The sequence below is a fragment of the Mercenaria mercenaria genome, chromosome 8 (assembly GCF_021730395.1).
Source record: "Mercenaria mercenaria strain notata chromosome 8, MADL_Memer_1, whole genome shotgun sequence".
Classification (NCBI taxonomy): domain Eukaryota; kingdom Metazoa; phylum Mollusca; class Bivalvia; order Venerida; family Veneridae; genus Mercenaria; species Mercenaria mercenaria.
The window spans coordinates 26,376,515-26,400,092 of NC_069368.1; the positions used below are offsets into that span (position 1 = coordinate 26,376,515).

The 23,578-nt window shown below is 35.3% G+C and overlaps 1 protein-coding gene across 3 annotated transcripts; it reads right to left on the reverse strand.

Moving 5' to 3' along the window:
* Positions 1-16,230: 16,230 nt before the first annotated feature.
* Positions 16,231-21,635, reverse strand: LOC123565444 (protein asteroid homolog 1-like). Of its 3 annotated transcripts, none has more exons than XM_053549607.1 (2): positions 21,508-21,635; positions 16,231-17,692 (listed from the first exon to the last, which is right to left on the reverse strand). In XM_053549607.1, exon 2 carries the CDS (start codon positions 17,572-17,574, stop codon positions 16,567-16,569), a length of 1,008 nt encoding a protein of 335 aa, XP_053405582.1. In that variant the 5' UTR covers positions 17,575-17,692; positions 21,508-21,635; the 3' UTR covers positions 16,231-16,566. The 3 variants fall into 3 exon arrangements, with proteins under 3 accessions (XP_053405582.1, XP_053405583.1, XP_053405581.1); XM_053549608.1 differs by lacking the exon at positions 21,508-21,635 and adding an exon at positions 18,949-19,027; XM_053549606.1 differs by lacking the exon at positions 21,508-21,635 and adding an exon at positions 18,623-18,932.
* Positions 21,636-23,578: the final 1,943 nt, after the last annotated feature.

Below are 23,578 nucleotides of genomic sequence, written 5' to 3' on the forward strand. Positions count from 1 at the left end.
GGGAATCGCTTACGAGAAAGAAATTGAACACTTTTTATATAAAGAAACTATGCGAAAATAAAATAAAAGATCGAAGATGCCAAGACTCCATAAGCATCCAGTTGAAGTTAGAGAAGTTGAACAGCGTTTAGAAGTTATGAGAAAAAAGGTTGAAGACGTTACCATACATATCATTATTACATTTTTATTGCACTCTGCTATCATAAGATTTTAGATTAAAATTTAAATATTGCTTTACATTTCATGATGTTAATGTAATTAAGGACATATTCTTCAATATTGTCTAAATAATACCAACATTCATCAATATTTTGAATATTGTTTTTGTTACCCTAATTCTTCTGAAGATGGATTCAGTGTTGTTATATTTTCTGGTCCTATGGGATCGTCCATTCAATAAATATGTAATAAAGTTAGGCTTAAGCTGGTGCTAGGGGTGTGAGATTTGTGGCACATTTCATTACCTCTCATGAGTAGACTCAATCAAATCGAGTCTGCTATTCTTCTGCTTTGTTGCATTCTTTGCTTCAAAGGGATCTTTTTGCGGACTTTGTATACTATTTACTCAGGCAAAATGTGTAGGTGATGACACATTTAACCTTTAGCCTGCTGGCGGCGAGCTATTTTGCCTTTGCGACCAGTGCAGACCAAGATCAGCCTGCACATCCGTGCAGGCTGATCATGGTCTACACTGTTCGCTATTCAGTCAATAAATTTTCAGTGAACACCCCTTTGAATACTAAATGGTATTGCCCAAACTGAATGATGGACCAGTCCATTTGAGAAATTTAGCAGTCTAAGGGTTAATGAATTCACTTTACTGCGATCATAGTTTGCTGATATAAACCATCATGCACATATATAAGATAACACATGTAAATCTCTTTTCTCAATGTCTTTGGAAGAAACATTGACGCCTAACTTTTAATGGTGTCATATCATGCACTCTCATTTACAAATCAAGTTAACCTAACATTGGTATATTCTTCAATACAAATTGTGGACTGTTAAGATTATCAATAACGGTTTATAACATATATGTATTATAAAACCAATTACTGTAAATAATCGCTTAAAATATACGCGATTTTCTCATTCTATCAGAGTATTAAAATTTTTTTTTGTCCATTATGTTACAAAATTGAAAAGACATGGTTTTACTGATTGTAACACAATCATTGAAGGTAGTACCTTTACTAGAACCGTTAAAGATCAAATACCTGATGTACGTTATGACGGTAACTGTGCTTGTAAAGAAGTCAATTACCTAATTAATTGTACAAAGTTCATTTTAGTTCCGCGGCCAAATTAATCATAACATCTCCTTACGGATGAAGAGTCATAAGTTTGTTATAAGAAGCTTTATGGCTCAATCATGTGAATCAAATTTGATTGTAGAAAGTGTTTACCATATCGGTTTATATAGTAGTCGCAACTTGACCGCGATGGTTGACCTTAGGCTGATTATTCATATCAATTATTTCATAATAGAAACCAAGGGTTGTTAGGGTAGCCGTGTATATTTATATGGAATTAATTTGTATACAATGCTGTATCAAAGTATACATACTTACATTTGATCAGTTAAAACTTTCTAATACACTAATTTATGTTTACACAAATTTATAGTTCTTTATTCTCGTGCAGCTCGTGTTTTACGTAAACACCTTTTCAATAATAGGTTGTGCCTCATTATGTATTATAAATTATAATGCAAAGGTCAACCATCGGGGTCAAGTTGCGTCTACTATACCATGTGACAAACTAACCCAAATACAGAACAAGAAGATGCTAATATTTAAAACCACCGCTAAACTGACTTCAAATAATGCCAAATCGTCAACACATATTCTCACGCGAACGTCTTCGAACAAGTCGCTCAATATGAACGTTAACTCACCACCAAGCGTGTAGCGTCGCGTAATAACATAACAAGAGCTGTCTGATGACAGCGCGCTCGACTATTCGAAAAATTGATTGAAGAATGGGGTCAAAATATTTCCACGTATATTCAGACAAAAGAAATGAATAGATTAGACAAACAATGTTCCTGTATTACTTTGATTTCGATAAGTCTTGCACTAAATAGCAATATATGAGCCAATTTCAAAGTCCAAAAAAGGGCCGTATTTCAGTCAAAATAGTTATGTACTCTTGCCTACAGATGGAAATCATAATGATAAACAAGTGTTCAAAGTTTAAAAGCCATATGTCAAATAGTTTTGACAAAACATGGACTTGTATGAAAACAGAACCAATTTCAAAGTCCAAAAAGGGCCATAATTCAGCCAAAATAGATGACAGAGTTATGTTCTCTTTCCTACAGATAGAGACTATTATACTAAACAAGTGATAAAAGTTTCAAAGCCATATGTCAAACACTTCACAAAAAATATGAACTGGCACGAAAAACTTAACCAAGATTTCTAAGTCAAAAGGGGCCATAATTCAGCCAACATCCTTGATGGAGTTATGTACTCTTGCCTATAACTGGACATGGTGATGGTAAACAGGTGTGGAAAGTTTCAAAGCTTTATCTCAAAAGACTTTGTCAAAATATGAACTGGTACGAAATATTAACCCAGATTTCTAAGTCAAAAAGGGCCATAATTCAGCCAAAATCCGTGATAGAGGTATGTGCTCTTGCCTATAACTGGACATGGTGATGGTTAACAAGTGTTGAAAGTTTCAAAGCTTTATCTCAAAAGACTTTGTCAAAATATGAACTGGTACGAAAAACTTAACCATGATTTCTAAGTCAAAAGGGGCCATAATTCAGCCAAAATCCTTGATGGAGTTATGTGCTCTTGCCTATAACTGACCATGATGATGGTTAACAAGTGTTGAAAGTTTCAAAGCTTTATCTCAAAAGACTTTGTCAAAATGTGGACTGGTACGAAAAACTTAACCCAAGGTGTGACGCCGACGCCGACACCGACGCCGACGCCGTGGTGAGTAGGATAGCTCTACTTATTCTTCGAATAGTCGAGCTGAAAAGTACTATTTTCCCTTCGCTCAATATGAATTCCGACCGATTTAACTCAACTTGATTACAAAGATACGAACGACTGATTAATTGACCAACGTTCACACTCGCTAAGTACGAGTCCCTGTAAATCGTGATAAAGTTTTTGATCATAGTTGTTTTCAAATCGGTCTCCAATGAGAATAAAATCAAGCAGAAAATATCTACGTGTAACGGTTGAAAAATCTGACTTAAGGTAGGCATTGTAACTGAAAATACAAACTTTAAGTAGGAACTATCTATATTATATGTATGTGAAGTTAAGTGCATCAGAATACGAGGACTGAAAAAAATTATTAAAATATCATTTCCTGAAGAAGAGTTATTTGAGCTGAAAAAAAAAATGATCCCGGATGAAATATTTGGAAAAAATGGAGACAACTCCGCAAAGACTTTATGATAGGCTTAGGTGACAATTGACCTAGTACCTCATGCAAACTTCCCACTTTTTACCTCTAATCAGGAAAAAAGCATGCCTACTTGCCACATGAATTAGCAACCTGAATGCAAAATTATGTAAAGATCAAATAATTGATTGCCCTGGGGAAAGTAGGACATTTTTTGTGGTGAAATTTGTCAACAAACAGACGATTTTTTTAAAAAGTCAAAACCCACAGAATTTCACAAGGTGAAACATGTTGAAAAGGCTACTGCTGGAAAGAGAACAATCTCAACTACACATACATATGCGTCAAAATATGGGGAAAATATCTAGAAATATGAGAAAATCGAAGAAATTAATTTCAAGACTGTTAGATGCATAACTGTGTAATCATACATGGCATTTATCATAGATAGGTTACTTTTCCTTTGCACTGATATAACATGGACAGGATTAGGATTAAGAAACGGTGTTCACTCAACAATTTCACCATATAATTAGATTGTTTCCCTTGCGTAAAGGAGGCTTAGGGTAAATCTCTACTTAAGGACATACTTTGTGCTATTCAACACCAGTAACTATTCCCTTTTAACCATTTTGTTGACAGTTTCTATAACATAGCCCGGACGTACCGTATCTATATTTCTTTTAACGTGACCAAAAGGCGTGTGCTTTTCACATAGGAAGTAGTTTCCTCATATTCTGTTTTAGCTAAAAGCCAGCTTCTTGGCCATGGCGACTTCAGAGTACTAGTGGTATCCTCCTGTATTTCACTAGTTGTATCTTCCTTCGCAGTTAGGCAGAGAAATACATGTATCATGAATTCCAGATTGTACCTAAACTTGATTGGGTACCTCAATTTCCAGACAGGTTATTATTCTGATCCTGGTGGACAAAGGGGTGGCCTGCAACCTACTTTCTGAAAGAAAATAAAAATGTCAGGACATCCTAACAGCCAGGAACGTTGAAGGATACGGACTTCTATAAATATTTTTATGCCCCCAACATTATAAATGGGGACAGGACATACATACAGTCAAACCTGTCTATAAAGACCACCCATGAGAGAGCTAAAATTTGGTCTTTATTGGGAGGTGGTCTTTATTCAGAGGTTAAAATACACTGTAAAATTTAATGTTAAAATGGGAAACAAAACGCGTGGTCTTTATAGCCAGGTGGTCTCTGTTCACAGGTGGTCTTTAACACAGGTTTGACTGTATAGTCTATACATGCAAAATGAAATACTGAAGTAAAATTATTTTGAATTCTGATCATTGCTTTCCGTGAATAAATCTTTAAATGATATATTTTCAATTAATAGAATTGATTTTGAATTCAAAACGATATTGTATACTAAGAAGACTGTGTTGTTTTGATTAATTATTGTGAATTAAGTAAAACGGCAGTCGTCTTTTGAATGAGCAAATTTATATGACTTCACAATCTGATTTTATTGAATGTTTGATATATTTCCAACAACATATTGTTAAATGCGAAGCAATTAGACGCTAAATTACTCAGTGTGGTGTAAAACAAAATAACCATTACACTTTGACAAAATCTAATGCGTGCTGGTGCATACTGAAACTTCAGAGTGTAATACAAAATATTGAATACCTAGCTGATAACATGCATCTCAATGTGGAATTGTAAAACGAAATGATTTGTGACGACTTGACTTATTTCAGTCTAATGCACATTTTATCACTTATGTTTAATCTTTATTCTGCCTTTGCAACCAGTGCAGACCAAGATCAGCCTACACATCCATGTAGTCTGATCTTGGTCAGCACGATGTTCGCTATTCAATCGGTAAATTTTCAGTGAGAACCCCTTCAAACAATTAATGGTATTGCCCAAAATGAATGGTGGACCGGTTCATTGCAGGGTAAATGTTAATATGATGCACTGAAGTACAGGTTGATGTTTTACGAGTCAAGCTGAAGCTGACTGAAAATCGAACATAGCAGAACATGGTAAGCCTGTGCAGGCTAATCTTAGTTTGCACTGGTTGCAAAGGCAGAATAACTCGCCGCTAGCAGACTTACTGTGAATGAAATGATTCATTACAACTTGACTATTAAATATCCCCATTTTTGTTACATGAATCTACTAGCTGTAATCATATCAAACGTGATTGGCCATCCGTAACAAAAATATTTCGCCCACTTAGCTCAGTAGGTAGAGCGTCGGTCTACAGATCCCGGATCGTGAGTTCGATCCTCGGGCGGGGCGTATGTTCTCCATGACTATTTGATAGACGACATTGTGTCTGAAATCATTAGTCCTTCACCTCTGATTCATGTGGGGAAGTTGGCAGTTACTTGCAGTTTACTTTTGTTGTTGGATTTAACTATTTATGTTAAATAACTAGCGTAAATACTTACTTGAAATCTCTTGGCAGTATAAAACAACATACATGTAGTTCTTTTTCAAAATGTTAGTTTTTTTTTATTTTGGTACAGAAATAAACACCCCTTTGGTGCAACATGTAACGCCACCAGGGGCGCTGTTTAACATGAGTAGTTGACGAAAGTCCACACCTAAAATGGATGGACAAACTTATCTCCAGCCGAGCCCACGGCAGGCGACATATTTACCCCTCCAGTCTAGACCGATTTGTTGGAAACAGTTACAAGTAAAGTTGTAGTCTAAACTGCTAACCACTTCGCCACTGACTCCCTGATTAAACAGGGGATACGGAATATCAATAAGTTAGAATGGTCTTGTATTTGTGTCCGATCTTGGGGTTCCACACACTGATATTCAACATGTAAAACAGACATTGCAACAAAAATGCTACAAGATGATCATTATATATTTATATAGATTTATATATCTTCTTTATTACAATATTACGACGAGTGTTTAGTTAAATTGTCCTTCTGAGAAACATGAACATTTCACTTGATTAATATAATTTCAAATCAAGATTTAATTCAAGATATATTAGCGTTCGTAAAGCATCAAATATCCGGTTGAAATTGAAAAAAAGATCATTAATATGTTTTGTAGATTAAAAATTATATATATAAAGTATAGATCGTTTACCCGAGAGTTTTAATGTTCTTTCTGTTTTGTATCATAGCCACTCATATATGGTAGTTGTAGGCGTTCCACATTGCCATATACAGCAGTTGAGTGAGTACTTAAAATCCTTGCTTTACAAGTGTGTAAAGCCCAGGTAAAATAAACCAATGCGAGAGCAGAAAATCAATAAAATACACTTCGCTCTTTACTGTCCCAGACACGCTGGCATACTTTCCTATCCAACAGTGTGGTAAGTAGCGTGCGGGTATTAAATACCTGCACACTTTTAGTTACCGCACCCTGTACTCAATGTATACGATTTACCTGCAACAAATTTGTAAAGAAAAAATAACGAGCTATGATACAAAATTCATTTAGTGCACAATGATTATTGAGTAAAATTTATTACTCCATTCACACTGACTATTTAGATCATATAAGATCTATCAATGATAAGGTTTTCCAGTCCGTGGTAACGTCACAAGCTAGGTCAGACAGAGTTCATCTTAGATATGAGGCACATTTGTATTTGTTTCTCATTCATAAATATTTATAGATTGGCATTTAAACTGATAATAAATCTAGCAAAACCGGCAACCACCAGACGTCTCAAGGCTTTGATATTAACTGTCTCAACAGTAATATATTTAAGTGCCGTGCAGCGGCTGTAGAATGTCTCCCCGTACTTTGATTCAGCGTTGTTATGGAGTCAATGCAATATATGTTTATTAGAGTTCCGCATAGGCCGGTGTTAGGTGCTGCACATTTCGTTACCTTTCATGAACAGACTCAATCAAATAGAGAATGCTATCAGTTTTCTTGGTTGCATTCTTTGCTTCCAAAGGATCTTTTTGCAGATATTATTTTTGTCAGGTTTCAGCATATGTGGAAATGGCCTATCGCATAATGCATCTTTCTTTTTATTCCAGTTCGGCTTAAGTGTAGGTTCAATGGCCCTTAGTATGATAATAACATGGTGATGTTATCTTAATTCGCTTCAAGTATAGATAATGTTTATCCACTTGGCTTTGTCTACAGAATTGAAACAAAGAACAAAAACGTATTTAATACAAACAAAATCTCTTCTGGAACAATTAAATGGAAGTTAGCGAAACTTAGCATGGATGTTCTTTACGTCGTTTCTTAATAAAATGCTTTAGGAAGTAGGATCATTTTTTTCTACAGTTAAGAATTTTCTTACCATGTGAGCTTAAAGAACATTAGTATTCAAGGCAAATAAGGGCACAGAAAGAACAAGTGACCGCACTAGTTTTAATTTTCTTCATTTGAAAAATGGCAGGTAGTTTATAAAACATATAATAGCCCGCTTAGTACTATAGTGATTTCAGGTCTTAACGTATATATATTATGTATACAAGGCGATGTCAATACCATATAAGCATAAACGTCACTAACAAAGTTCTTTCATTTTTAGATATTGGCGTAATTACCCCACCCAATGTTTTTTTAATGAAAAATTCGTGTATAAATCTACAAATCTGATGTTTAGATTTTAGAAATATTTTCTGCTTTTATTCAATGATACACAAAATGCTTCAAAATGAAAAAAGAATGTTAAGTTCATCCTGTATTTAAGGGATATATTTAGAAAAGAAAAACATTTAAAATCTGGTATATCAAATATTTCTAGTTCTTTTTCTTTTTAACAAAAATCACGTGTGCTTGCATGTATGTAATAGTATACGATGCCATACTCAAGTTCATAGCCACAGGCAATGCATTTCTATAATTCTTGAAGATACTTTTCATTTTGAATGAAGATCTTGTCTATGGCTAACTGAAATCTAATTATAGGTTATTCCAGGATAAACATGTTATTCATTGCGAAAGAACACCAATTTCTAATTAGGACATCATATAAACAGCCTTTCATTTGAAAACGCCGACAAATATATGAGAGACTTGTAAGAAACTATACCATGCCATAAACACTGTGATATTTTGCACAAATGTTTCGGAAAACAAATGATAAAAACAATGTTCGGGCATGAAATAAATACATATTTTGTTATACATATATATATAAGGTTTCCGTTATATAACACAAGTAAACAGAATTTTGCAGTATAGATTTATTTGGGTTTGATTTATGCTATGATCATACATACATACATACATACATATTTAATAACCTATAGGGTATTCAAAGTCTAACTTGGAGGCAATTCAAAACCACAGTTCAACTGTGTATCTCCAACACTGAATATATTAGAATATATTTTATTCTTTTATTGTCTCGTCAGTTAAAAATTCGTAGACACATTAAATGCAATAGATTTCTACATTGCCATTCAGGTATTAAATTCTAAACATAATTTATATACAGATGCTCTCTACAGTACAAAGATGCATGTTCATCGTCTTCCACTACATGTTCATTGGCACAGAAAGGGCAAAGTCTGTCATCAAACATTAACCTTTCGAATCTGCCTGTTTCTATGCGAATTGGCGCCACACCGTATGTAAAGTTGGGGAGAGCTTATCACTGTCTAACAGACAAGTACGAAAGTTGCTGCAAGATGCAGCAAAAGGAAACTGAAAGCAATGCATGTAGTACTGATAGAACAGAAGATGACATAATGATACTTGTGTCTTTGTTGTAGACCCGAGACAAAAGACATTCTGATGGGATTTCATGAATGCTAGAGAAAAAGACTTTGTAGTGTGAGCAGGATTTTTATTGTTGTATTTAGTGACCTAATTATTGACTGATCATGACCCACATGCAAAATTGATCTCAAAGTTCCGGTATATTGAATGATATGTATTACATACACAATGTTGTGCTAAAGTTCAGACTTACGTAGTTGCTCATCCGGAATGACTGTGAACTTAACTCAGATGTTACTAAGACCATAATTCTGAAAAATGTATATCAAGAATGTGGACTCTACATGATATTTTAAAATTAAATGATGAGGAAGGACTAAGATGTATAATGAATGTAATACAATGAACATCATTTTTATCCCACCTAGGGACATGAATCTCACAAGAAAATTACGAAACAACTTTTATATGTTGGTGCATTTACTTTGAGGGTATTGATGTTGTCGCTGTTTTCTTCCCTTCCTTAGAACAGCTTCTGAATGCGCAGCAATGAATACTGGCTAAACAGTTCACTACTATAAACATCTTAACCACTATATGCATATAAAACATTAAACACAAAAATACCTATCTTGAAAAAATCAAAGTAAAATACTAACAAGAAGGCCAAGATGGCCCTAGGTGACTCACCTAAGAATCACACCATAATACACCATATCAGTGTAAACATGTTTGATCTAGTGATTTCATGGAAAAAAATATTCTGACCAATCATCATTAAAATTGGAGCAAAAACAAGTATTTTCTTTGATTTGACCTAGATTTTGACCCCAGATGATCCATACTTGAACTTGACCTAGATTTCATCAAGGCTATCATTCTGACCAAATTTCATGAAGATCAATTGAAAAATACAGAATCTATCACATACACGTGGTTTTTCTTTGATTTAACCTAGTGAGCTACTTTTTGACTACAGACGACCTATATTCAAATTCTACCTAGATTTTATCAAGGCAATCATTCTGACTTACTTTCAGGAAGATCAACTGAAAAAGAAATTCAGCCTCTATTGCATAAACAAGTTTTTCCTTTGATATAACCTACTTCTTGATCCCAGATGACCCATTTTCGGATCTGACCTAGATTTCATCAAGGTAATCATTCTGACCAAATTTCATTAAGATCAATTGAAAAATACAGCCTCTATCGCATACACAAGTGTGTTTTTTTATCTGACCTAGTGACATAACTTTTGTCCCAAGATGGCCTATATTCAAAGTTGACCTAGATTTCATCAAGGCAATCATTCTGACTTAATTTCATGTTAAATATTTTACTTATATGTTACAATAATGGTTTTAAGGTAGTTCTGCACGTTTGATAATCCGGAAGTGATGACGTAATGTCATTCATTTGGAAAACATAGAATAAAGCCTGGATTCGGCGTACGGAAATGAAATAATTTTATGATTTAATCGAAACCTGTGTACAATGGCACTGTTGCTATATTTCTAACGTCAAATTATGATATTGAAACATACGACACATTAATAGTTTAAAAAAATGTCTTAAAATTAGCGTGAAATGTCCGGTTCACTTTAATCTTTGTCAAATATCTCACAAATAAATACACTGACCACGAAATGTGTTAGGAATCTTGGAGCAGTATTTGACAGCGGTATGGATAAGGAACAACAAGTCAACTCGGTGTGCATAACTTCGCAGAATAGGTCACATCAGACGGTATCTTACCAGTGATGCCACAAAAACCCTTATAAACAGCCTGGTTACTTCACGGTTAGACTATAAAGACTGTAATGCCTTGTTAAGTGGTATACCAAACAGCACACTTAACAAGTTGCAACATGTCCAGAACACTGCAGCTCGCGTAATCACTAAGACGCCCCGCCGCAATTAATTAACATCGGTTCTAAAGGAGCTTCACTGGTTGCCAGTGAAATACAGGGTGCAGTACAAGGTTCTGACCCACACCTTTAAGGCATTACACAATCAGTCCCCTGCCTATATTAGGGATATGCTAGAAGTGTATAAACCGGTTAGGACCCTAAGATCACAAGACACGCTGTCACTGGTTATGCCAAAATCTAAAACCATGATGTATGGGAATCGCAGCTTTTCGTGCATTGCTCCAAAGCTTTGGAACTCCCTTCCTGTCAAGTTCTGGGAAGCTGACATGCTAACTGCTTTCAAAAGCCTGCTCAAAACCCACTTCTTTGTACAATATTTTGTTAACTGACCGATACATTTTTTTTTCTAGTCAGAATAATTACAAAATATGTAATCTAAGACTTGTGTATGTGACTGGAAAGTTCCAGCGTTTGTCCATTTTCATCTTACTTCTCTCTCTAGTGTTATTCTATTCATACCACGGCCAAGTGCTCTCAAACGGTCAAACAACACGCACTTAGTCTACCGTGTAACTTAGGTCAATCGTATTTGACAGCCCCTATTGGACAGTCTGTTTTATGTAAACATTAATGATTGACAAGTTTTGGAACCGTCCCTTGATTAAGGCCCTGGACCGAATCGTTGTCGCAAAGAGTGAAAATAAAGAGCAATGAAAAACAATTTCTACGGACAACACAAATATAATCGTATAAAACTTACTTATATACAATACCAATAAAATTAACACAATAGAAAGGTTCAAGAATTTACATAAATTAACTTTACAAAGCAGTATCTAGAATTTCGTTGGAATAGAAGGCCTATACACATGATACAATCTTATCATATAAAATAAACGTGGCAAATGTTATTACACACAAAAATGATAACTTTCTTCTTGCACATTCATCAAACTGAAAATGAAAGGACTTTTCAAGTGATTTCCGACAAAAAATGCTTTCTTTTCTGGTCTTTGATTTCTTTCCTGCTTCTTTTTTCTATTGAAACTTATTTTCACGTGTTGTTTAACCTGATGTCATTATTATTCGCGCAATATGATATTAAAAATTAAAATTTGAAATTTTGCAAATCGAAAGGAATATTTTACGACATACAATGCCCACTGCACTCACAAAAAGCCATTACAAAAATACTCTGCGCCTGTGGACACTGTGTCGTGTATAAAATTGAAGCAATTGAACTTATTTTTGACATTCTGATAAAATAGTTAAAACATTTATTTAAAAATAAGTTTTATATTAGTAACAAGTCTAATAAGTATAACAACTTTTAAATTGAAATCACTTTTCTAAATTTACCATTGATTCTAAAACCCTTATCCCTCACATGAATTTCTAATTATGAATTCGAGATAGATAAGAGATAAAACGCTCAACATCATTTGCGTTTATCACATGTATATAAAATTTAAAATTGATATACGAGACTATTTACAGTTTCAAAACACATCCCAGATTCATAAAAGAGATTTAAAAATACTAATGGAAGAAAGAGTTTTCTCTGCGTCGATTAATTTGAAAGCAGGACTTTGCTTGTAGATGTATAATTATATGATCAAATAAAGAAAAAAATCTTTTATTTTTAATTTTCAGAATAAAATATAATAAAGTTTCTAAATATCAAGCTGGTTTTGCTAAATAAATCATTCCATATTATCCAGAACTTTTCTACATTTACAATAACACACGTTTTGATCAAGGAAATATAACTACTAGGGCATGTAGTCTAAATCACTCGCAGGAACGTAAACTACTAAAGCATGTAGCCTAAATCACTCACAAGAACGTAAACTACTACAGCATGTAGCCTAAATCACTCACAAGAACGTAAACTACTAGGACATATAGTCTAAATCACTCACAAGAACGTAAACTACTAGGGCATGTAGTCAAAATCACTCACAAGAACGTAAACTACTAGGGCATGTAGCCTAAATCACTCACAGGAACGTAAACTACTAGGGCATGTAGTCAAAATCACTCACAACAACGTAAACTACTAGGGCATGCAGTATAAATCACTCACAGGAACGTAAACTACTAGGGCATGTAGTCTAAATCACCCACAAGAACGTAAACTACTACAGCATGTAGCCTAAATCACTCACAGGAACGTAAACTACTAGGACATGTAGTCAAAATCACTCACAGGAACGTAAACTACTAGGGCATGTAGCCTAAATCACTCACAAGAACGTAAACTACTACAGCATGTAGTCAAAATCACTCACAGGAACGTAAACTACTAGGGCATGTAGTCTAAATCACTCACAGGAACGTAAACTACTAGGGCATGTAGTCTAAATCACTCACAAGAACGTAAACTACTAGGGCATGTAGTCAAAATCACTCACAGGAACGTAAACTACTAGGGCATGTAGCCTAATCACTCACAAGAACGTAAACTACTACAGCATGTAGTCTAAATCACTCACAGGAACGTAAACTACTAGGGCATGTAGTCTAAATCACTCACAAGAACGTAAACTACTAGGGCATGTAGTCTAAATCACTCACAAGAACGTCAACTACTAGAGCATGTAGTCAAAATCACTCACAAGAACGTAAACTACTAGGGCATGTAGTCAAAATCACTCACAAGAACGTAAACTACTAGGACATATAGTCTAAATCACTCACAAGAACGTAAACTACTAGGGCATGTAGTCTAAATCACTCACAAGAACGTAAACTACTAGGACATATAGTCTAAATCACTCACAAGAACGTAAACTACTAGGGCATGTAGTCAAAATCACTCACAGGAACGTAAACTACTAGGGAATGTAGCCTAAATCACTCACAAGAACGTAAACTACTACAGCATGTAGACTAAATCACTCACAGGAACGTAAACTACTAGGGCATGTAGTCTAAATCACTCACAAGAACGTAAACTACTAGGGCATGTAGTCTAAATCACTCACAAGAACGTAAACTACTAGGGCATGTAGTCAAAATCACTCACAAGAACGTAAACTACTAGGGCATGTAGCCTAAATCACTCACAAGAACGTAAACTACTAGGACATATAGTCTAAATCACTCACAAGAACGTAAACTACTAGGGCATGTAGTCAAAATCACTCACAAGAACGTAAACTACTAGGACATATAGTCTAAATCACTCACAAGAACGTAAACTACTAGGGCATGTAGTCTAAATCACTCACAAGAACGTAAACTACTAGGGCATGTAGTCTAAATCACTCACAAGAACGTAAACTACTAGGGCATGTAGTCAAAATCACTCACAGGAACGTAAACTACTAGGGCATGTAGCCTAAATCACTCACAAGAACGTAAACTACTAGGGCATGTAGTCAAAATCACTCACAGGAACGTAAACTACTAGGGCATGTAGCCTAAATCACTCACAAGAACGTAAACTACGCTAGGACATGTAGGCCTAAATCACTCACAAGAACGTAAAACACATACTAGGACATAGAGTCTAAAATCACTCACAAGAACGTAAACTCTAGGGCATGTAGCCTAAATCACTCACAAGAACGTAAACTACTAGGGCATGTAGCAAATCACTCACAAGAACGTAAACTACTAGGGCATGTAGTCAAAATCACTCACAGGAACGTAAACTACTAGGGCATGTAGCCTAAATCACTCACAAGAACGTAAACTACTAGGGCATGTAGCCTAAATCACTCATAAGAACGTAAACTACTAGGGCATGTAGTCAAAATCACTCACAGGAACGTAAACTACTAGGGCATGTAGTCTAAATCACTCACAGGAACGTAAACTACTACAGCATGTAGCCTAAATCACTCACAAGAACGTAAACTACTAGGGCATGTAGTCTAAATCACTCACAAGAACGTAAACTACTAGGGCATGTAGTCTAAATCACTCACAGGAACGTAAACTACTACAGCATGTAGCCTAAATCACTCACAAGAACGTAAACTACTAGGGCATGTAGCCTAAATCACTCACAAGAACGTAAACTACTAGGGCATGTAGTCTAAATCACTCACAGGAACGTAAACTACTACAGCATGTAGCCTAAATGACTTACAGGAACGTCAACTACCAGGGCATGTAGCCTAAATCACTCACAAGAACGTAACCTATTAGGGCACGTAGTCTAAATCACTCACAGGAACGTAAACTACTAGGGCATATAGTCTAAATCACTCACAAGAACGTAAACTACTAGGACATATAGTCTAAATCACCCTCAAGAACGTAAACTACTAGGGCATGTAGTCTCAATAACTCACAAGAACGTAAACCACTAGGCCATGTAGTCTAAATCACTGACAAGTACGTAAACATCCCTTTTCGTTAAATTGTATAACAAATGTACATTTCATACTATTGTAACACTGTGAAAGTAAATTAGTTTCTTTTCCATTGAAGATCAAATTTTCTTCTTCTCAGGACACCAGTTTGTACATTCTCACTCCGAAATATCAACAGATAGATAGTCCACCTGTCTCCAAGGGATGTTAAAATCTGTATCGGCTAATATACGAACGAAACTATTATTAATCCGGTAGAAAAGTTCAAGTATCTTTTTTAGAGAGCCACTCGTGTAGCTTACTATGCATGTAACGCCGATGAGTGATACATGTAGTGCAGTTGTCATTACAAATTACGATATTTAACTGTCGGTGTCAATATCAAAATTTTCCAGTCTCTTTAAGGTGTTATCGTCATAATAATCTTGCGTTGACGAAGCATCGGTCACTTGGGGATCGTTCGGAACAGCCCATTTAGATCTTGCGCAATCCTCACCTATATATCGACTGCTTTCTCCCACTTTTTGAAAAGGGTATAAAAAGCTGATTCTTTCCCACCAAGAATATCCTCTTGTTGTTTCTTATCTTTACATAAAGTGCAGATTTTGTAAACCAATGTGCCGTTGAATATGCTCTCTGCGTTTGGAATGCACACAGGATGGCCGAGTAGCTGATTAAGGAAATATGTATGCAGAAATATTGCCTGAAGCTGTGCACTCTTATGGAGATACTTTTTAATGTCACAAAATTCACTAGTCTTGGACATTGCTGCATGATTGGCCCTGTTGAAATATTCTTTCACGCGTGTCTTGACGTCCTCCGTTCCATCCTCTCTCATTGCTAGGATACAAATGATAAAAGCACTGAGCTGGTCTTTCGTTGCACCAGAGTTATTCTTCCATTTCCTTAAGATATGTATAAGCATTCTAGAAGATTCTCCGTCTGTTTCTTGAATACAAGACGGTGCCCTATCACCAAGTGCTGCCAAAATTAGATCTCTCGACGTCTCACCATCTGGTGGGTATGGATACTTTGATAATTCCGGGAAACCTGGAGAACTGATAGGCTCCACATTTGAACTGACAACCTTTTCCAATGATTTTTTATATTGATATTCTTTCATTTCTGCCTTTTTTTCTATGCCAATTATCAGTCCATAAACAATACGCCGGATGCCTTCGGAACATGCAAATGAAGACGTCTCGTCGAGATTTTCAAGTTGCGCTTTGAACATGAGTGTACGATTGACTGCTATGTTCAATATAAATGAACAGTCAATATCACAATTGATATGTTTGTCAACAAGCCATTGTGGTAACTCACGTAACTTACTGAAATCTGACCGGCTTTCAAAGCGAGCTTTTATTTTTTTTGTACTTGTTCTCCAAGGGATAAATCGGACTGGTCTATCGATATTCCAAGTTCAGTTTTAATGTATGATATAGCAGATTCTTGAAATTGTTTCATCTTCTCATTGGAATATTTCTGATAAATGTACCCAGAAACAAAGTCAAATGCATACTTGCCATTTGGGAATGCTTCTTCACATATCCAATCCACGATCTGTTCCACATTACAATTCGACCCGTCAAAATAATCATTTCCTGTAAATGTCGCTAAGGTTGGTAAGATGTATTGATCACCTTCTTCCATTTTGAATTCCTTTATAAAACATTTGCTATAGTAAATACTGACCCGCTTGGAAGACATTCTTTCTTCCGATTGAAGCAATTCAGATAAACAGTCGAATGGTATAACCCCGTATTTTAGTTCAAATACGAAGAAATCGGCGTCGTCACTAAGCACTGGACATTTGAAGTGATTTGCAAGGACTGCAATCTCACTATCAGCCTCGAACATGCAAGCGGCATGTACAATACCAAGTTCCACCAGAACTTGTCGAAATGTTATTTTTGACAGCAATGGCAGAACAAATAAGTCGGTTGTTCTGCGTTTTCTTTCAGATTGGTCTTGTACTTGTATACTGACGTTGTCATATGGGTGTAGTAAAAAGTTATCTCTATTGTTCTCGAACTGTTTGAAGATCTCTTCAACTTTTTTCGACTGCTGATCCATACGGTCGAAGTGTGTCTTTAATTTCATATCGTTTGGGTCGTCTGCTCCGTCGAAAACAACTATTGGTACGACACCCAACTTTTTTAAAATGCCGAAGAACTCTTTACATTTTCTGGCAAATTGGTCATAGTCACCCCCAAACTGATAAGGAATTTTATAGAAGCTGTGGAGTTTGTAAATCAGATTTGAACCATCAATTATCAGCTTGGTGCCTTGCAAATTGTAATCTGTAAAAAATTTATCTTTATTGCCTTCCTTCATTAAAACAAAGTATTTCAGTCCCCGTACTCCCATTTTTGTAGCTTCTACGTAAGTCCAGTTCTGCGGTAATAAGTCCTTGAGATATATTTTTCCATTACTTACTCAACCAGGTCGAACGCAAGTATATGCCCGTGTCCGTCATTAACCGCTCCTGAAAATTGAAAGTTAATCAGAGTAAGGACAGAGGGCTGAGTGATATGAGACAGCTATTTCTTTCGTTTAACGTAATAATATCTATTATATGAATAATAAATGCACCAAAGTTTAAATGTTGTTAAGAGGGGCGTACCAACAGACGTATATCACAATTCTATTTTCTAAAACAGATATTAAAAGCATTTGTAAAAAATATATAAATAATCATAAAAGATTATCATTTAAGTCAATAATTTGAGTCTGATACAAAGAAGAGCTATTAAACTGCATTCTACTGCTTGACTAACGCATTCATATTTTACAGGCTGTCTTGTTGTTGAATACTGAACTAAATTATTTATCTTAACCCTGCTAAATTTCTATAATGAACTTGTCCATTTTCGAATTTTGACAGTACCAATAACTGTTAAAAGGGGTGCATGCCAAAAGGATATTGGCTGAAAAAGCAAACAATGCAGTTAATATCAGGCTGCAAGGATTCGCAGACTGATCATGATCTACACTGGTCGCAAAGGAAGAATCTATCGCGTCTATCTATGTAACATTACAAAAACTTAAATCTGGAGGCAAACACTGGCAGACTAAATTAACTTAAAGATCTTAGGTTAACTGGTTCAACGCAGTCTGATCTGTGGATAAACCATCAAGGGAGATATCTATATTCTTGGACTAGGTACTAGTAAACATGCCTTTCTGAAACAGAATCCAAAATCAATATTCTGATATCTAATGAGTTTTATATTTCATATTGAAAAGTTTACTACGTGAAAGACACATTTTCAACCCATTTCACAAGCTACATGTTAGGGTGTATTGAAAATTAAAGTCTAGAACTCATTGAATTCATTTTTTATATTTGCAATTGCTTGCAAATGTAAGTTTTTTCTATTTTCAACTGGCAACTGACATTAATCTCTATACCTACCACGCACAGAGATCATAATTAAAGTTGCGTTAGAAAAAGTATTATTTCCGTTTCTTTCTGGTTTGAATTCACAGTTTTTGTATGAGGATTTTCAAACAAAATAGATATTTTCGAAACAGTTATTAAGAAAATAGTTATCCATATCATGTTATATTAATATGATAATAATATTTAAAGACTTAATCTAAATTTTAATCGGATTGCATTTCAGAAATGCCTGTTCGTGCATCTGAGTCGTTCACAATTAACATTCCATTTATAAGTTTTACAACAAAATCCTGTCTAACAATCCAAACATTGAATAACTGAATTGTTTAGTGACTCACTGTTGCGTTTGAAATTAAACGAAAATGCTTTTCGAACTTGTTTTATTGAAAATACAGTCATATCAAGTAATCAGTCCACCAAATATTGAAAAGATTGCATACACGCGCTTGGCTTTGCTTCACTTGACTTGAAATGCAATAAATGCAAAACTATTTGAATTAGGCTATACCAAATGATACCTTGATTCCGATCTCTACAGAAGTCGGCCTACAATGCAGGTAAAGAACCAAGTACCGAATCCAAAGTGAATGGACTCATAGACATACAGATTGTTTTAATATTTTAATCATGGCCTTTCTCTGACATTTTCTAACCAACATCATTTTATGTTTATGTAAATTATACACAAATGAGCTGCATCGTGAGAAAACCAACATAGTGCGTTTGCGACCAGCATGGATCAAGACCAGCCTGCGCATCTGCGCAGTCTGGTCAGGATCCATGTTGTTCGCTTTTAAAGCCTATTTCATTTAGGGAAACCGTCAGCAAACAGCATGGATCCTAACCAAGCGCAGGCTGGTCTGGATCCATGCTGGTCGCAAATGCACTAGGCTGGTTTTGTCATGGAGCTGATCAAATATAGTATTAAAAAAGCAAAAATTAATCATAACTTAGGTAGTAACTAATGATCAAAATAATACAAATATAAAGCAAATGTAAGATGACAAAATGATACTTTACTTCCATCTAAATATCTTGTTTTATATAAATTGTAAAATAGTTTCCAGCAGACAGTCGTAAATCTACCCTCACAAGGACGCGAAACATATATAAAATTGGTATGGCCTTATGACTAGCGTCGATAATATTCGAAAAGTTGTTTTCTTACGACCGCCTCATGTTGTGCGGGTGGTAAGAGTAGATACATGTTTAAACTCGACCCTGACAGGAAATTATTGAAAGTACGTCTTAAATATTGATAAGCTATAATCGTAAAGCGACTGAGTCACCCTATACCCTATTCCTGGAATTGAAACAGAAATTTCACAGAATTTTTTTAAGGCTAAAAAGTCATAATGAAAAGCTTGCTAAGGTCTTTCTTGGAAATATACAACACTGAAATTTAAAAAAAAGGTTAGGCCTAGCTGAAAATCTCGAAATTACTGAGTCGCGCTTCTTGAAAGAAGTCGGAACATGTAATCTTTTATAATGTAGCTGCAGACAGCCGGCATCTTCTCTGTTACTCTTTTGCCACGTATCCCGTTTATCGCAGCTAAATATTTAAAATAATAACACCAAACTTAAAACAGAGAAACGCGTTTAATTATAAATCAATAATACTTTTATTACTGATTGCTGCAGATTCTTCGTAACTAGGTTTTTGCCTTGACTTTCCTTTAACCTTTTCTCTGCTATTTTTTTTTTTTTTTTTTTTAATGGACTGGCCAACCATTCAGTTTTTGCAGTAGATCTATAACGTAGTATTCAAAGGGGTGTTCGCTGAAAATTTACTGACTGAATAATGAACAGTGCAGCATGATCGGCCTGCACGGTTTGCTCTTTCCTGGTCGTAAAGGCAAACTCAGTTACCGTCAGCGGACTAAAGGTAAAATATAAGACAATGCGATCTAAATTCTACATCATCCAAAAGGACAAGGAACGTTTTAAGTTTTGGAAAGATCTTTATTACTTTTATGTTTATCATAAAAACAAATTGACAGTGTATATTCCATTGTAAACTTCGGCCATTTTGGATACAAATTAAGTTTGAAAAAAATTGATTTGACTTGATGAGCCAGGATAATCAATATTCAAATTTCAAATTTAAAATTCTAAACACGACGAAGTCATGCAATTCTTATCATCAAAGATATTATAAAAGTTCACAGCGATCCTATTATACTATCCTGAATATCTTTAGAATAATGTATTGATCTTGCAAAAATAAAGCCATAAGCCTATTCAATCCCTACCACGAAAAGTTTGAATCATAACAGCAAATTGATATTTTACGTGCATAATGCATGTGCATCGAACAACGATACATACTACCCGCAGTTTGGTACAGATGCTTCGGACATAGCGCAATTACATTATCTGCCCTGGCCGCCAGTTCGGGGGTCATCTTCCAGGATCAGACTAACAATAGAAACTCTCACTGCAAAATTCTGCTTTCTGATAAAAATCATTTCTTGCATTTGCTACATATGTAATCTTTACATTTGTGAAGGATTATGACAAGTGTCCTTAGACCCTTTCTAAATTTTTGCCGACTTTTTTAAAATCTCTATTAGGGATCTAGATTCAAGAGAATAATGTTGCAAATATCGGGAACTATCTATCTAGCCAAATTAAGATATGTTTCAAATTACTAAAAGTAAGTTGTTGAAATTTACAAGGAGGATCTTGCGTGTTTGTAGCTGACTTTATAAAACGCTCTGTCATTTCATATTTTAGACTTAGTTTAATAACTCCAAATCTAACTTGGAATGACAAGTATTTTTTGTTATATTTTAAACGCGCTAATTTTATATAATGAAATAATATCCACATATACGGTAGCAGTGTGGACAAAATAAATAGCTATGTTGAAAAGACATACAAAAAAAATTATTTACCTTCTTTTTATCCTAATATGCGTCTTTCACTAAGATTCTTCCTTCTAACGCTTTTCAAGCAACATTTTCTCATTTATTGATCTATTTGAATAAAGTTTTTTTTTTTGGATCTAAGCTTTTAGTTGTAATACAATGCTTAAATCGACTGAATAAGGCTATACCAAATTATATAAAGGTTGCGATTATTTTTTCGAAAATCTTTCTACGGAACAGAAATCAATTTAACCCTTATTATGCTGGACAGTTAATGGTTATGTCCAAATTAAAAGATGGACATGTCAGTTATAGAAATCGAGCAGGCTAAATGTTAGAGAATATTTATAGATACAACACAGCACTTATACATCTTACTATATAGACACAAATAAAGGTGTTAAATCACAAGACATAAAATGAGCTACACCATGACAAAAACCAACATAGTGCATTTGCGACCAGCATGGATCCAGACAAGCCTGTGCATCCGCGCAGTCTGCTCAGGATCAATACTGTTCGCTAACGGTTTCTCTAATTGCAATATGGTTTGAGATCGAACAGCATGTATCCTGACCAGACTGAGTGGATGCGCAGGCTGGTCTACATCCATTCTGGTCGCAAATGCACTATGTTGGTTTTCTCATGACGGGGCTCATTTAATGCAACCATCTATTCAGAAAACAATACAACTAAGGAAAGGAAATAACTAGACTTCTGATATGATTAAAACTCATTCCTTCAGCTTTGATCCCTAACTTGCTAAATTTCTATATTGGACTAGCCCATCATTCTATTTGGGCAGTACCATTTATCATTTGATGGGATGTTTACTGAAAATTTACTGACTGAATAGCGGACAGTGCAGACCATAATCAGACTGAACGGATGTGCAGGTTGATCAGAGTCTGCACTAATCACAAAGGCAGAATCACTTGCCGCTAGTAGGCTAAAGATTAATAATGGCCATATCTGATATTTTTATAACAGACAGATAGATATCCCCAAATAATGTAATTTTAATTAAGTGGCAATTTCTTAGAACATAGGAGAATGGGACGGGGGAATGGGAGGCGGTAGGGGTGGGAAAGGAATACAATTATGAAGAAAATATTAGTCTTGTTTTTTATATTGTAAAAGGAGTCGGAAATTTTACCTCAAGGGGACGCGAAACACTGATAGAAATAATTTGATATGGCCGTATGACTTAAGTCAATTTTGTTTTGAAAAAGATGTTCAGACTTGTTTTTGTTATGAAATAAACAGGGTATCATGTTTCTCTGGAATGGCGGTGCAAAGGATGCATGTCTGAGCTTGGCTACTTCAGGACAATGGAGTACTTTGAAAACCGAAAGTATCATATACCAGGACTCAAAATCGAAAATAGATATACTGAAAAAGCCTTCATTTCATACATTAGTTATCATATAGCGTCCTCTTTTCGGAACAAAAACAGAAAGTATAAAGCTGAATTTCAAACATATCAAGTTAACACAAGTTTTCCATGAAACTGAACGAGACTGAAAATCAAAAATAGTGTTATTGCCTTGATTGAAATCTTGAAATGACTTAGTCATTTTTCCTGGGGAATATTATTTGATATTATGTGATTTGTATGCATGTCAAATTTCAAGTGATGTATATATGAGCTGTGCCATGAGAAAATCAACATAGTGGGTTTGCGACCAGGATGGATCCAGACCAGCCTGCACATATGTGCAGTCTGGTCAGGATCCATGCTGTTCGCTAACGGTTTCTCTAATTGCTGTAGGCTTTGAAAGCGAACAGCATGGATCCTGACCAGATGCGCAGTCTGGTCTGGATCCATGCTGGTCGCAAACCCACTATGTTGGTTTTCTCATGGCGAGGATCAATCATTATGTTTTGTATGTATTGCCAAAGGCAAGGATTTGCCGAAAATTGCAATAAACTTTATTAAAACGTACTGTTGTGAGACCCCGGGATTCTAACCGTTGACTGTATTCAGCCGCTGCAACTGGCATATTCTCTTTTTTCTCTCATTCGATATAAATCCATTGTATAGTGACACGCCTGCATGTGAACATTAGCATTTGAAAAAAAACAAGAAGGCCAGATG

Bases quoted from the DNA above. Each gene is read 5' to 3' on its own strand.
- LOC123565444 (XM_053549607.1), bottom strand. From the start codon at position 17,574: ATGGGAGTACGGGGACTGAAATACTTTGTTTTAATGAAGGAAGGCAAT.